This window comes from Akebia trifoliata, chromosome 2 (assembly GCF_017979445.1).
Source record: "Akebia trifoliata isolate Shusen 1 chromosome 2, ASM1797944v1, whole genome shotgun sequence".
Lineage (NCBI taxonomy): Eukaryota > Viridiplantae > Streptophyta > Magnoliopsida > Ranunculales > Lardizabalaceae > Akebia > Akebia trifoliata.
Genome location: NC_141376.1, coordinates 11,353,475 through 11,369,985, shown reverse-complemented (window position 1 = coordinate 11,369,985; position 16,511 = coordinate 11,353,475). Strand labels below are relative to the sequence as shown.

The window sequence follows — 16,511 nt, the reverse complement described above, 5'->3', positions numbered from 1 at the left end:
CACACTAACCACACCGTCGTCGTTGCCATCGCCATCGTAATCATCACAATTTACGGTCACCTTCTCTCTCTCTCCCTCCATCTTTTACCTCCGCCACCACCACCACTACCATCACCACGTCCTCCCTTCATTTCCTCATCATCTTCTTCCTTACTTACCTTCACCGCTACCATCGCCATCGCCGCCACCGCCACCACCACCACCACATCCTCCCACTTTCCCCTTCTTCCTCTCCCCCTCCTCTCATCTTCTTTCTCCTCCCCCTTCTCTCATTCTTTTTCCTCATATAATTTTTTCATGATTTTATTCAAGTAAAATCAAACAATAGAATTTGATTTTCCAACCCTACCTATTTTCCACACAATTTTTTCATGAATTTCAAATTTCATGGAAAGTCACTTTCCATGAAATCAAACATACCTTCGGTAAAAATTGACGAGGCAATAGAAGCTCTGAAATTAAAATAGAAAATTAAATCCTAATCAACCACAAAATCATATTAAATGTGATATTATTGACTAATCTCTAATTTCATTCAACTATTAGATAATAGATAAGGATCAAAATAAAGTAATTTTAATTTATTTTTTAAAATTGTCTTTGAATAAGTACAATGAGCAATTTAGGTGTTTGCAAATAACACAACCCTTTATTTAAGTGGCTTTTAAAGGGTAGTGTCGAAGGCACCTTACACCATAGCCAAATTATTTTGCTTATACGAGAATCGTAAAACGTCCATTTTTTATAATCACTTTTGATAAGGTTAGAAATTTTGAAATGGGCTGAATTTTTCTAGTGAGAATGATATCCTCACCATATTGATCATCCTCACAAAAAATCAACTCATTCGGATTTCAGATACTCTTAACCGATATAAGGCAAAAAAAAAAAAAAATTGGCCATGACGTGCGGGTGCCCTTCATAATAATTTGGCTGCCTATAACACTAAGCCTTTTTTTTTTTTTTACTTTAAAGAAGTGCACACGTGACACGTCTGTCTCCTCGGATCCGTACTTGTAGAACCAAACAAATTGTCTCTAATAAAAGAAACAGAATACGACAAACCTCTCTCTGTCTCTCCTTCCATACAGCCCACAAATGCTTCTTTCCCCGATAAGAAATGTGACCCTTTTACGATTCAATCAATATATTTTTATTTTTTTGAAAAAATCCTAGAAATTCTTGAACTCTGGTTTGGGTTTTCGATCTCTAATGGCGAAGTGTTTCAGCTTCACCGCATCTCGAGACTTGTTCTACCGTTACGCCTTCACTTACGCAGGCCTAAAATCAACCTCAACAAACCTCGAAAACGGAACAATCATGCATTGTTGGATCCCTAAAATCCAAAAAGAAAACAAACCAATCTCCTTCTCATCCATGGCTTCGGAGCCAACGCAATGTGGCAATGGAACGACATTCTCCGCCCTTTAATCTACCGATTCAACATCTACGTCCTGATCTAATCTTCTTCGGTGAATCGTTCACGACTCGGAGCGAAAGATCTGAGTCATTCCAGGCTCAATGTCTCATGAAGCTTATGGAGGTACATGGGGTGAGGAAGATGAGTTTGATTGGATTGAGTTATGGTGGATTCGTTGGGTACAGTTTAGCGGCCCATTTTCCAGAGGTTGTTGAACGGGTGGTGCTATGTTGCGCCGGGGTGTGTTTAGAAGAGAAGGATATGAAGGATGGTTTGTTTAAAGTCTCGGATTTGGATGAGGCCGCAAGTATTTTGTTGCCACAAACGCCAGAGAAGCTGAGGTTGCTAATGCGGATGTCGTTCGCAAAGCCAGCCAAGATTCTGCCTTCTTATTTTCTACGCGATTTCATCAATGTGAGTGTTCTAACGTGCGCCGTAGGTGTTAATTTGCTTCTGTTTTTTTTTTGCTTAAAGATTGGGTGATTATGACTGTCTAATTAATTAATTAAATTGTTGTTAAAATAGTTGTATCGTTTTGGACGGTTAGGATCATCTGATAATTTTGGACTTTGATGGTTTATTTATTAAGGCAATATCTGTCAAACAAGTCCTATTCTAAATTGTTTCCAACCAAGGTTTATTAAGGATTTAAGGATATTGTAAAATTTTAATTTTAATTTTAAATTTTAATTCAAATTCAAAATAGGGATAAATCCTAAGGGAGCAATTCAAACTCAAGAAATTAAAGCTTGAGGGTGACCTCAAAACACTTACAACATTAGACAAATAAGTATTGTTAGTAGGTAGCACTTATGAAATAATATTTTGATTGGTTGTCCCTCTAATCATTTCATTAGAGCAATGGACCTTTCTTAGAAATAACAAATCCTAGCTGGGGTTTTGATTGAAGGTGCCAACTTGTTAAGTTCGTTAAAAGTCATCCTCCTTAACTTATTAATTATTGTATAAAAATAATTGTCAGTTTTAGATGTCCTCAATCACATCTTATATATATATGGGGAGTGTTCGGCAGACAATCTTAGGGGGAAAACATTGGTGGACAAAATTTATCCTATATGACTTAAAAGTTTCGAATTAAGCTGATTTTTGTGAGGATGATCTCTATGGTGAGAAGATCATCCTCATAAAAAATCAGCCCAATCTGAAACTTTTAACCCCATCAAAAGTGGTTTACAAAGTTGAAGTATTGTGGACTATCGATTTTTATTGTTAATTTGTAAATCCCATTTTATGAGGTTAGAAGTTTCAGATTGGGCTGATTTTTTTGTGAGAATGATCTCCTCACCATAGAGATTATCCTCACATAAAATCTGCCAAATCCGATACTTTTAAGCCATATAGGACATATTTTATCTCCCAAAGTTGTCCCCTAAGATTGTTTGCCGAATGCTACCCTATATTTATGTGGGTAGTGTTCGGTTGTCAAAGTGTTTTGTCCTATATGGGTTAAAAGTTTTAGAATGGGCTGATTTCTTGTTAGAATGATCTTCGCACAAAAAGCCAGTCAATTTTGAAACTTTTAACCCCTATAGTTATAAGTTGAAGAATCGTGGTCCGTCAGTTTTACATAATAAATGTTTGTCCACCACATTCACTTTTCAATAATACCCAACCCATTTATTCTTTTTAGTAAAATAAAATGATATGTTGGTCTTTTACATAATAAATGATAAGAGAATTTTAGTCTTTACATTTAAATATCTTATTTGTAGTAAAAAATTTGGGATGACCCTCCAAGGGTGCATTAAGATTCTTGGAAAAATGATCATGATCACCAAAAATCAAGGAAAGAGACAGGACTACGCCAATAATGGCAAAGACTAGGAAAGTTCCGAAAAAAGGAAGGTATCCCATATAAGCAGAGGTAAGAGTTACATCGATTTTCTATGCAAACTTTGGTCAAATAAGTAACTACAAATCTGACTTAGGCATCCGAATTTGTTTGGCCAACACTGCACTAGTACCTCTAGAACAGACATTTTGATTGGGATGGTGGTGGGTTCTTGAGGTGTTAGGTTGATGGAAATATCCTTCACCAGTTGGTATCATGGTTTATTAGATATCCTTATTCTTGATGCCAACGATAGTGGTTGTAAATCTTTGATAAGACAGCCAGGAATTTCCTTTGGCATGATCAGGAGGCTCAAAAATTTTCCTTTTTTGGACAAATAAAAATTTATTAAACGAGGCTAGAATTCTCTTTACAAACCAAGTCCCATCTAAAGAGGACATTCTCAAAGAAAAGGCCTCTAAAATCTCCAAGCTGCTCACACCAGAAGAAAATAAAACGAAAAATGCTTAAGATCATATCTCAAACGGATTGTTAAGCTATTTTTAAAAAAAAAAGTAATCTGGTTACAGGTTCAGGAGGTCTGGGTTGGGAAACATGACGTAAAGCTGTGCGGTTTAGCGGCCATGTTTAGATCTCTACATGAAAATCCATTCAAACTAGTTATGTCCTACACGTTTTCATGTGTCTTATATATTTGCATTGTAGTTCAGTCCTCTTCCATGTTACCTACAAATCTCTCATTTACATTATAGGTCTCTCCCACTGTAGTTGCTTTAGTTTTAGATTGGCTTTTCAAATTTTGGTTATGTGTTCAGGTGATGTGTACACAATATGTTGAAGAGAAGAGAGAGCTGATCCAAATGATACTCAAAGATCGAAAACTTTCCAATCTTCCCAGTATCACTCAGGTTTTTTCTGATAAAAAAACTTACTCCTTTTTCATGATCTTATAAACAATGTGATTTATTTCGATGCAGCCTACACTATTAATCTGGGGAGAGGAAGATCAAATATTCCCATTGGAACTGGGGCATAGATTAAAAAGGTTAGCCTAGTTAACAATGGAGGACTTATATATGTTTTTTTAAATATAATTGATTTTTAACACTGAATGAAATGTTGTCTATAGCTATGTGGGTGAGAATGCTGAACTAGTAGTAATCAAGAACGCAGGGCACGCGGTTAATTTGGAGAAGCCCAAAGAATTTTACAAGCACTTGAAAGCCTTCCTCATTGATTCTCTTCCTCCTCTCCCAACATTCAAGGATCATGAAAGCAAGACAGATTGACCAATTTATAAGAAATCAGGATTTGAGAACATATTGGTAATTTGGCAGCTAGCTATCGGTGCAGATGGGGGGTTGGACAAGAGATTGTGTTTCTAAATCAAGATGCCTGTAAATGCATGATGAAATCTTTAAGCAAGTCCCCACCCTCAGCATAAGAATGCAAAGCCAGCATTGTTTTCCAAGGACTTTTATATGTTCTCTTATGGAATTAGGGAGAGCAGATGAAAAATAAATGGTTTCAAGGTTTGATGAAAGAATGATATAATAATATATTGTATTCTTTAAGGGTAACCTGTTGTGTTGTATAAAAACTTAACATCTATTCCCTTTATTTCAAGACTATTTACATGCATTTCTTCTTAAAATTCTCTAAAAATTCCAATTTCATAGCTTCATATTAAGTTAAATATAATGATACCTTATTTGCAATATCATGTGTTATGTAGATGGGAAATTTTATTGACACACCAAAATTCTCTCTAAGGACACTCCAATTTTTTGGGACACCTAAAAATTAAAATTGTTTTTAGGGCACCTCTCTTTACTTTTAAAACTATAATCTTGAACCGCCGTCATCTTCTCATTTGAAACAATTCTAACGATTCATGTGATTCCGATTCCATTGAATCAGACGATTTCGACAAGAATCAGACCTGTCGTGTTCTTAGCGATTTTCAAAACTCTCATCATGATCTAGAATTAGCCCTTCAATGTCCCCCCCCCCCCCCACACACACACACACATATATATATATATATATATATATATATATATATGGGGCGTTCAATGGCCAACTTTTTGGCAAAACATTTTTCAAAAATCAGCCCATTCCAAAACTTCTAACCCATGTTTACAAGCTGAAAAATTGTGGACTGTCCATTTTTTGTAAACTGTTTTTGATGGCGTTAGAAGTTTTGGAATGGGCTGATTTTTGGTGATGATGATCTCCTCACCGTAGAGATCATCCTCACCAAAAATCAGCCCATTCCAAAACCTCTAACTCATGTTTTGAAAAATGTTTTGCCAAAAAGTTTGCCATATATATATATATTTGATTTGATTTGAGTAGGTTTTGAAAATATGTAAGAATCTTAGAGTTTCTACTCACAGTAGTAAGTTATTTCTTTTAATTTGGGACTTTCTTTCTGAGGTTAGAGACTGTAATGGCAAAGATCACTGTGTCAAGAGTGTACATCCGAGTTCGACACATCCAACATTGTAAAGCTCATGTCAAAAGTGCACATCTGATAAAAATTATGCCTAATTTTATTCATTATGTCTAGAGTGGACATCCGACATGCTTAAAGTCATTTCAAGGGCTAACATCTGACATTGTAAAGCTAATGTCAAGAGTGTACATCCAACACAAATTAAAAATGAAGCAAATATACAACATTGGATTGGATTTGTATGTGGTGTTTGCATTCATTTCTCTATAATAAAAAAATAAGTTGTATCCATCTCATTTTAATGCATTGAATTTCTAATCATCAACTACTCTTATCATCTATTTAATTAACAAAGGATATACAACATTGGATGGAGAAGGAAGAATGCAAGAATTTAAGATGAGAAGTATGACTTAAACCAACATTAAAAAAAAAATGATTTTAGGCTCTATTTGTTAGTATAAACTACCCGCTATCTCAACACTTTTAGTGTTTGTCTTGTCATTTTTTAACGATTAGTTTAAAATTACGGATCCCACGTGAGGTTAGCAGAACATTAAAAAGGGATAAAGTGGAATCCCACTATACACGTAGGATTCCACTTTCCCATTCTCTCTACCATATTACTCTCAATTGAAATATACTTTAGTAAGAAAAGTAGTAAGATTTCAAATCTTACTAAGGGTTGTTGGGCTTACATGGAACCAATTGGTAATCCAACATCACGACCTTCTAGATTTCACAAAAAAAATCAAATTCATAATAGAAAAATTAGACAAAAAAATTGTTTTGAGCTTTATCCAAGATTATGAAAATGTACAACTACCGAATTCTCAAATTTAAAATTAAAATTCAACGGTGATTTTTTTTTTTCCTTAAATTTTTGTCTTCTACATCCTTGTGGCTTCGGATCATGTTTTTGGATACCATAATATGGGCTTACGGTCCTTAAAGGAAAAAAATTACCTTGGATCAAGTGTTTTTTTTTCTTCGAATCTTTTTTCTAAATCTGATACAAGCCATGAACTCTGGAGGGGGATGTATAATTTTTCTAATATGGTAGTCCACGTAGGTCCTACAACATTTAGTAATATTTCAAATCTTACTAAGGTAATCATGCTAATTCATGTGGGTCCCACAACCCTTAAATTTTGTGTTAAATTTTTATTTTGTGATATTTGTTTTGAGGTTACAATTTGATATGAAATTCAAGTTTGAAATATTTATTATATCATAAAAAATAACACGAAAAATTAAACCCATATCAAGATCAATCCATCTTCTATTGCTTTTTTTTACTCCCTCGTTACTTCCTCTCATACTTAAATAAACTATTTTACAACTTACTATTTGGTAACATCTTCAAAAATAAATAAATTTCATTTAACTAAATTATGCTTCAAAAAACACAATTGTAAGTCCACTTTGATCCATGCACTAATCCTATGCATATAGCTAGGTTGCATTTCCTTGCCTTACAATGACTCGAATAGTATCACTACCGCATGGTTTTAAAACTCGTTTTGATGTCTTGTCTCGTCTATGAATGAGACCGAGTCGTCTTGGACAATATTTAAAAAAAAAAAAAAAAAACCTTAGAATTAGAACGAACCATGTCTTTGAGATGATTTGTCAATTTGTCTCGTTGGTGGTTGATACCGAGAAACTCGGACGAGATTTAAAACCATGATCACCAGTGTTGCCATTCTATCAAATCTCACAACCTCCGATTAATTGGTTGATCAAAATTAGTACTTATTAATTATTCATATTTAATGTATTTTTAATAATTAAAATTCTTTTATTTGGAGGATTTCATATGAATCTTGTAATCTCAACCATAATTCAGTTACTACAATCATTGTTTATGAGAAAATAAAGATTTAAGAAAATAAAAAGTAAATAAAGTGGGGAGAAAATTAAAATAAAAAAAGAAATGTAATCCAGACAATGTCACACTTCTAGTATCACAATATGGTGATGACCCTCAAACAGTAAATATGGACATAAAAGAGTTTTAAGATTCTCCAAACACTAATAAATACAAGCAACAATCACACAAGTCTATGTACCAGTAGTAAGCTGTACTCACATAACCTCCATCCACCATGAACCAACCCTCTCAATCCAAAATAATCACTCTTTCTTACCCAGCTGATTCTGCAAAATCCATAAATAACACTGAAGAAGAAAAACAAATAGAAGAAAATATATAATCTAAAACGACATCAAGGAGAAAAATGGGATCCAAGTGTTCAAAAGCAGTTATTATTTTCCACATTTGACCACTAATGGCAACGACACCTACTAGGAAAGAAATCAATCAACCAGAAGACTACAACGAGAACTTTAAGTTTGAAAATATTTAAAAATAAAGTAAAATATAATTGACCCATTAAACCTTACAGTGGTGGTGATTTCTTACCTATGCTTCAAGATAATCAAACTTTGGATTGTTCTCCTGCCAATTCAAGTGACACCGTTTTCATTATGGAGAGACCATATTTCTTTGATGTATGAGAAAAAAATTTAACAACAATGCTTCTTTTATTTTTCATGCTAAAGTTCCTAACATGCTTATTTCTATTTTTTAAGCACTCAGAGATCGAACCCCCACTACAGTTACGTCATTTCCAGACGCCATAAAATAGTTGAAATGAACTTGCCCCTGAAGTCCCGAATATCAAAGTCAATATTGCTTTGGCTTTCAGTTTTGGACATCACTTTAAAGAAAAATAATCAAATTGTGTTTCATCAAATTCAACTCTAAAAGATAACTGGTTTATAAATTTCCTAATCCTAATCAAACTGACATCAGAATCCTAATATATTTCAGCTTTTACCGAAGCTTACCTAATAACTGGCATAGAGGCAGGTGCTTTGCATGTGAACAAAACTCGAAATATTCCATGTAAATGTGCCTGACTAGTCATTTCCACTGGAATGCTATTACTTCAGATGGATGAGGTTCGATAGAATTTTCAACAGATTGACACTCGTTTCAAATGAATAGTTTTTTCTCATGTGGTTATCAAAATAGTGTGCCACATGGCATGTAAAGTAGATTTGGAGTAGGGTAGCGTTGCCAAGCTTCCTAAAAAATTGGATGTAATACCAAAAGTACAATAGATGAGACGTGGAGGATGTAAGAGTGGAGCTTTTATTATGACGGGATTTTAAAGAAGACTAAGTCTTACCATAATCAATTTCATCATCATCATCATCATAGCCTAATCCCCAAATTTGGAGTCGGCTGAACAAGTCATGCTTCCCCATTTAATTATGTTTAAAACCATGTCTTTTGTTAATTCAAGTGCGTTCATATCGCCTCTCACTACCTCAATCCTTGTCCTTTTTGGTCTTCTACTCACTCTTTTTGGAACCTTCAACTTGCATGTTCCTTTTATTTGAAATTGTTATCGGTATTCGTTATACATGACCAAACAATTTCAATGAACTTTCCCTAAGTTCATCGGCTATTGGAGCTAGTAATACACCTTCACTGCATTCATTCCTAATTTTATCTTTCTTAGTCTTTTCACTCATCTATCTTAACATCCACATTTCCATTGCACTCAATCTATGAATATGTTTCTTGATGGCCCAACAATCAACTCCATAAAACATAGTAGGTCTTGCTGCGATCTTATACAATTTCCCTTTTAATTTGTTTGGGATGCATGAGTTATATACTAGTTCAAAAGCAAAAAAATCTACTTTAACCATCCAACATAATTCTACGAACAACATCATCTTCAATCTCGCTATCCTTGAATGGATAATGGAACTTATGTAACTAAAACAATTTCTTCATGTCGTAGCCATAATTTTTCACTGGCCATTTCCTTTCTATGTGTGTTTTAATGAAGTTATACTCCATACACTTCATAACACCATCCAAAAGTTCTAGTTTTGCGTTGAATCTCTCTCTAGTCTCGTCAACTAAAAATACGACCCATGAAAATACCAAGGGACCTCTTGAACATAAGCAACTATTTTATCTATGACAAGAACAAACAAGTATTCAAAGTTGATCCCTTGATGTAAGATAATTCTTTTCTCCTCACCGTTTGTTCTCCACTAGCTTCAACTTCCTTGTATATGTCATTTATTATGTCAATGTACCCACTTGGAACTCCTTTGTATCCCAATTCCTAACTATTTAGGTATCTAGTATAAGAGAATAGATCTATGTTTTTCCTCTCTGAAGTACGAATTAAAAAAAAAAAAAAAAAACATTACACTGATATTTAAACGAAGAAGGCATTTTACTCATCTAATAGTGGTGACTTACTTATTGGACTGCTCTAGTCGAGCTACCTTGGCTCAATTTTCATCATCATATCTACTGATTTTAACTGCAATGGGCAGATCTTTATGTATCCCGTGGTAAAGCCACTGTGTGCCCCACAGGGAAACCAAAGGACACATCAATCATCCAATCATCATTCGTCTCCACAACAAAGACCATCGCCCCTCCATGGTCAAAGTACCTCATCTACGCTCACTGTTCTTTAATTCGTCATAAATTTTCATAGAAGAGAAGTACTTGAGAATTGAGAAAGCTCATACTTGACGAGGAGAAAAATTGGATACCCAATTACTGCCCTTTGTCACGTTCTCATCTTCATTTCTCCAAGAACTTGGTTTCTAGATGAGATCTTAATCCTTCCTTGTAATTTTTTATTTTTTATTCCAAATTTTGCCAAGGTAGGTCACCTTAACCTCTTAGGTTATGTCTAGTTGTATCCTTGTTTTCCTTCATTTCTTATTGATAAAATTGTACACCCCCACCCCCCAAACGGAGATGCCATAGAGATTGAAACACAACCCTGAGTCCAGATTCAGAGAATCATTGGAGCAACAAATGGATCTAAATTCATAGGCAATAGTAAACATTCTATTTTCATTCTCCACAATTATAATGATTCTACCATCTTAATTACTAGTATATGTATATGATATTCTAGTCATTCAGATGTGGTGAAAAAGATCTTAGAGATATTCACACTTTATAAGTAGTAAAACCAAACCATTATAAACATCTTAGAAGTCAATTTTATTCTTCAAAGCATAAGAAAAGCTCATAAACAAAATTAAGGTCACGAAAGAAGAAAAAGAAGCTCATGTGAGATGACTTGAAACAAGAAAAAAAAACTGTAACTTATTGATAAAAAAAGACGACGTAAGATGGTTGCCAAAAAAATGAAGAACGAAGAAGACTTGTTCTTCTTTACCTCCCTCATCGGGCAAATCTGAAGTCCAAAGTGTGAGATTGTCCCTAAGAAGCTGCATTATAAGGGTGCTGTCCTTATAAGATTCTTCGTTGAGGGCATCAAGTTCTGCAATAGCCTCATCAAATGCTTGTTTGGCAAGGTGGCATGCCCTGCATTATAAGAAACCTTGAAGTGATAAGACGATCTAACAGGTAATCATTATTGATTAAAAGTAAGAAATTTAATAGAGTTCAATTATTATTATTATTATTTTAAATTTGAATTAAAAAATAGAAATGAAGGAAAAAGTTTTAAAAATAGAAATCAAAATTAAATACACAAAGGAAACGTAGGGAAGCTTGCGAACCTTTCGGGTGAGTTCAATATCTCATAGTAAAAAACAGAGAAGTTGAGGGCTAAACCAAGTCTGATTGGGTGAGTTGGTGGGAGATCTGTTGAAGCAATGCTAGTGGCAGCCTACATCACCACAAACAATTCCATAACCACTCTCATTTCCACTTGTAAAGTTTGAAAAATTACAAAGAAAGTAAAATATAACAAAAGAGACCTCATAGGCCTTGAGTGACTGATCTGCCACTTCTTTACGTTCATTCCCTGGTTTAAATTCGGCCAAATATCGAAAATAGTCCCCCTTCCTAGACAAGAGCACCAAGATTGAAGTTAGCCTGAAAAATACTTGTTATGATAGAAAATCAAAACCAGGGCAATTTTCATATGTCAGGTTTTGGATTTATACATTTGTCGGTGTTATAGGAGAGAAATCCAAATGGGAAACTCGGGTTCAAGGTAGGGGAGATCTGAAAGAGCCAAAGAGGTATAGGGAGAAATTTAAGGGATGTCATTTCTTTCTGTGAGAGTCAATTGCTTTCGTCTCATCCATGGACATATGCATCTCCGAAGCACGTAAATCTTCTTGTGCAATGTGTGTGTTTTTTAATTTGTATTGCCTTTGTGAGTTTATGAGTTTCACGTTCAAGGTAATTGAGAAATCATAAACTACACTGAGAAAAGAAAGAAACTCCTTACATACAATACATTTAGAGAGAGAGATCACTGAAATAGTTGAATTCAAGAACCAAAAGGATAGGTATCTGAGTCGAGTGAGACTTGGGCTTACTAGTGAGTAGTGACCACCTATGCTAGACAAGAGAAATATGGTCTCCCAAATATGTTGTTCATGTGGAAAATGTGAAGGGTAGTCGGGACCAACTATTTTGTAGATTTTCTACAAAAGAGCTCTAGTAAGCCAAAGATCAAACCAATTGGCCAATCATAACTGTCTAATTATCACATTCTTTTGGAAATTCAGTAGAAGAAATTGTATAAGGAACACAGAAAAGACTATGGACTAGACGGTTGAATTGGGTTGATTTTGATCCTGACCGTGTCCTTGGTATGATCAATAACGGTTGTATTTTGGAGGTCGTCATGGATTACAAATCCCAAGTAAGAGATGGAGAGCACTAGGATGTTTTAATTGAATTTGAGTGGGATCAACCACACCAAGACTAGTTTTTTTTTTCCTGATGAGAAAAAGAAATCTACAGCCTTGTTAGAATATTGAGATAATGCATTGTAATTAGACGTACTACGATACATTAAATCATTCAGTGAAGACCCAGGAATCCACAATTAGAAACAAGAAGAACATACATCTTATAGTAGAAGACCTTGGATTCTCCACTGGTAGATGATGGTAGAAGGTGTTCATCAATGACAACCAAGATATCATCGCAGATCTTTGAGAGCTCGTTTTCAACCCTTTGCCTATAATCTCTTATCCTCCTTACATTTAGCTCATTCCCCTTCGTGTCTTCCTTCTGCTCAATTGAAGACAATATCCGCCATGATGCCCTCCTCGCTCCAATCACATTCTTGTACCCTACCGACACCAGATTCCTCTCCTCCACTGTCAGTTCCACATCCAGCCTAGCAACTTTCTTCATTGATTCAACCATCTCTGCAACAACAACAACAATAACAAAATCATGAACAAAATTTAACAAGACTTCCAAAAAAAATAAACAAACTAGTTAGGTCTAAGCAAATGAACTATAGAAAAACTGTTGCAAGAATCAACTATAACAATCAAAATTGACAACAATCATAAATAAAGAGAGGAAAACACAGAATTAATGTGGTTCAGCAAGATTGCCTACATCCACGGGTGATAATGATAGGGGCTAATTTTGTGCCCAACTCGACCGAATCAAGGGACTCCGATTAAAGTGAGTAAATTAATTAACCAAGAATTGATTGAGTCAAGGGACTTGACTGAATCAAGTAACTCGGCTGATTAGCTCAGAAACTCAACCAAGTCAAGCAGGCCTGTTTATCAATAAAAACACTATTTTACTTGCTTAAATATATTTGCAATCATCTCATGCATAAGACGTAAAGTCCTGGTCTCCTCCCAAGGAACCAGGCCCGACCAAGGACATTGGTCGGTGCATAAAAATATAAAGAATTTGTTTTCCTTTGAGGGACCAAGCTCGACCTAGGAAGTTGGTCGGCACATAAAAACGTAAAGTCCTAGTCTCCTCCCAAGGAATCATGCCCGACCTAGGAGGTTGTTTGATGCATAAGAATGTAAAGTACAGGTTTCTTCACAAGGTACCAGGTCCAAACTAGGACGTTGGTCAGTGCATTAGAGCGTAAAGTTTTGGTTTCTTCCCAAGGTACCAGGCTCGACCTAGGACATTGGTTGGTTCTTCTATTATTTATTAATGCTTGTTTCATTTTGGGAGTCAAGCCCAACCCTCAGTTTAGTTAGTTCTATTATCTAAGTCTTAACTAATTTAGGGAGTCTAGTCTGACCTTCAAGTTTAGTTGGTTCTATTATTTATAAAAGTCTTGCCCGACCATACCATCAGTCAGGTCAGTTCTATTATTTATCTATGTCTTAGTTCATTTTGGGAGAGCCAAGCCCGATTTTTCAGGATAGTCAGTTCTATTATTCAAAATCTTGAGTCATTATGGAAGCTAAACCAAGTGGAGGACCATATTTGTGCTAAAATAGGAACATGATAAGCTTGGGAGCTTGGAAATTGAGTTTAGTGCCTATTCTGATTATCTTTTGACAAAGTGTCAATAATTATAAAATTCTTAAAGGCGGATATAATGCCTCAATCTCCACCTTTAAGATGGGGCTATTGAGGGGATAAAATAGTCATTCCATATGGACTATTAAATCGACATGTATCTCGCGACATAATCATAGATGTGACATTGTTTGGATTAGATCCTATCTAATCAGGAAAGAATCCCAATATGAAAGGATTTTTCCCTACAGATAACTATCATTTAGATAATAATAAATTTGGCAGTTACAATCTAATAAGAATTATCATTCCTTTTTGGGATAAGTTTTTCTATCCATTTAAAGGGAAGAGAATATTGTAAAAGGGATCTAAAAAAGAGAGATCCGGTAAAGGGATGCCCCAGGGCTATTATGTAAAAGGGTTGTAATGCAATTATGTAATATTTGAATATGGATTATAGTAGAATGATTTCTTAAGTCTGTGGATGTAGGCAATCAATGTTCTTCTTTTCCCTATTTTTCTAATTTTTATGAGATCTTGACATTGAGCCAAAGTGTCCTAGCAAAGCTCTCTAACCTTATGATAGAGCGAAATTTTGCCTCTAATACCCATAATCATATATTGTGAATCATGAAATTTATATGAAAGATGAAAATGATGGTTAACTGAAAATAGCCAAGCTATATAAATTATTATGTTCTAAAAATTCAAAAGGCAGCAACAAATGAGTAAAAGACTCAAAATATAATAAAATTAAAACAAAAACAAAAACTATAGCATATACCTTTCCATGCATATTCAAACGAAACAAATATATAAAAAAAAATAAAAATAAAAAATTACAAATATCAATAATTACCAATCTTTTAAATTAAACTATATGAACAAAAAAAAGGTAAAAATAAAGCAGAAAATACCCATGTGAACCTACTTCGAAATATTTAAATAATATATATTTAAAAATATTAAATAAATAAAATAACGTATCCATAATCGAATTAGTATTAGACAACTAAATGAAAAAGAAAACATCCATCACCCATTTATTCCAATAATTAAATGATGAAATAGAATATAAGAAAAACAGTCCCACAGTTAGTCACATAGATGTTTTCTAAATTCCAAAAAAAAACTAAATAAACACATCTTTTATATAAAAACTCAGTAAAAAAAAAAAAAAAAAATACACACTTATTATTTAAAAAGGAAATTAGCTATTTTATTACCACCACAACAGTCCTTAACTCCCCATGTGATTATTAAAATTAAAAATCCTATAAATTGGGAAATTAAATGGTATTTTTACTAGAAATTAAAAAAAAAAAGGATTATTGAAATAATACAAACCCATTTCTTCTCTTCTCAATTTAATAATATTTAAAAACAAAAAATATATATATATAAACGAAGAAATAAAATAATAGGAAAATAAAAATAAGCTCCCCTACCATCATATCTCTCCGCTTGTTCTGCAAGTCTCGCCATGTAAACATATCTTTCTCTCTCCTTATCCATCCTCTCTCTCTCTCTCTCTCTGCTGTGTGTGAAAAGCCTTCAGTTTTGAAACTTGTAAACTGATTTCAGAAACAGTGTACTTCCAAATCAGCCGTTAGATTTCCTTTCTGAGGTTCATCAAGTACAATCGACGGTAGGAAATTGGTTTTAGAAATATTTGAGCCGTTCGATCATTACAGAGAGAGGAATCTGACCGTCCGATTACGGAACTAAGATTGGATCTAGTTACTTGTCGATCACATGGAATGACCGATTGACAAGGACTGGAACCATTGTTCGTTTGATTGTCTGATAGGTGCACACCGACCTAAGGCTTTAGACGATTTTATTCTCCTAGAAAAGTACAGGGGTGTTTTCGTAAAATGTACTCTCTTTTGTTTTTGAAGATTATAAATGTACTTTTTTGGGCCTTTAATTACGGAAAAGGTCCTGATCGATTGTTATAGCGGGGCGTGTGGTTTTATCTATGTATCTTCAATGATGAGTAGCGCGAACTTAAGAGAAATTTCAGGTACAACTGTCTGTTAGTTTAACTGTTTCATCATGAACCATTAATCAACGAGACCCACACTGATTGGTGAATTTTTTTTAGAGGAAATTATAACAAATAATCTATTTTTTCAAAAATTATCAGAAATAAATTAAGTCATTGGACAGTTCAGCATTTTTGTAATTTGTTGGATTGACCATCGTTTTAAATGAAGACTAAAATGTTGGGGTGTTAAATCAAGCAATTAAATTGTTGGACAATCCAATGTTTTAATCATTAATAGGGCATTTTTTGTAAAGTAATGTATTTTAACACATTAAAATGATGGACTGTCTAGTGAATTATTAAAACGTTGGATTATCCAACGACTTAATTTATTTTTGGTAATTTAAAAAAAATATATTTTTTATTATAAATATTTAACCCTTTTTTTTTATAGTAATTTTTCCTTTTTTTTTTTTAAACCCTTGGCCATGGACAGTGATTGGAAAATGCTCAAATACAATGGTTAAGAATAATTAATCAAGATGATTTTTG

General features: G+C 34.1%; 2 protein-coding genes across 4 annotated transcripts; one reads left to right on the top strand and one right to left on the bottom strand.

The window, feature by feature from the left end:
- Positions 1–1,225: 1,225 nt before the first annotated feature.
- LOC147409535 (uncharacterized) lies at positions 1,226–4,887 on the top strand. 2 transcript variants are annotated; one of them, XM_086429993.1, is made up of 4 exons: positions 1,226–1,834; positions 4,049–4,141; positions 4,211–4,278; positions 4,363–4,887. In XM_086429993.1, exons 1-4 carry the CDS (start codon positions 1,406–1,408, stop codon positions 4,520–4,522), a joined length of 750 nt encoding a protein of 249 aa, XP_086286119.1. In that variant the 5' UTR covers positions 1,226–1,405; the 3' UTR covers positions 4,523–4,887. The 2 variants fall into 2 exon arrangements, with proteins under 2 accessions (XP_086286119.1, XP_086286125.1); XM_086429999.1 differs by lacking the exon at positions 4,049–4,141.
- A 2,703-nt stretch (positions 4,888–7,590) lies between these two features.
- On the bottom strand, positions 7,591–15,789 carry GRF11 (general regulatory factor 11). Of its 2 annotated transcripts, XM_086429983.1 has the most exons (7): positions 15,418–15,789; positions 12,582–12,888; positions 11,476–11,563; positions 11,275–11,384; positions 10,929–11,077; positions 8,117–8,152; positions 7,591–7,851 (listed from the first exon to the last, which is right to left on the bottom strand). In XM_086429983.1, the coding sequence occupies exons 1-6, from the start codon at positions 15,482–15,484 to the stop codon at positions 8,133–8,135; spliced, it is 741 nt and encodes a 246-aa protein (XP_086286109.1). In that variant the 5' UTR covers positions 15,485–15,789; the 3' UTR covers positions 7,591–7,851; positions 8,117–8,132. The 2 variants fall into 2 exon arrangements, with proteins under 2 accessions (XP_086286109.1, XP_086286116.1); XM_086429990.1 differs by lacking the exon at positions 8,117–8,152.
- Positions 15,790–16,511: the final 722 nt, after the last annotated feature.

Bases quoted from the DNA above. Each gene is read 5' to 3' on its own strand.
- GRF11 (XM_086429983.1), bottom strand. From the start codon at position 15,484: ATGGATAAGGAGAGAGAAAGATATGTTTACATGGCGAGACTTGCAGAA. The intron at 11,078-11,274 runs GTTCGCAAGCTT...CTTATAATGCAG, and splicing joins ATATTGAACTCACCCGAAAG to GGCATGCCACCTTGCCAAAC. The intron at 8,153-10,928 runs GTAAAGAAGAAC...TTGAATTGGCAG, and splicing joins AGATTTGCCCGATGAGGGAG to GAGAACAATCCAAAGTTTGA.
- LOC147409535 (XM_086429993.1), top strand. From the start codon at position 1,406: ATGGAACGACATTCTCCGCCCTTTAATCTACCGATTCAACATCTACGT. The intron at 1,835-4,048 runs GTGAGTGTTCTA...TTATGTGTTCAG, and splicing joins TTCTACGCGATTTCATCAAT to GTGATGTGTACACAATATGT. The intron at 4,279-4,362 runs GTTAGCCTAGTT...TGTTGTCTATAG, and splicing joins CTGGGGCATAGATTAAAAAG to CTATGTGGGTGAGAATGCTG.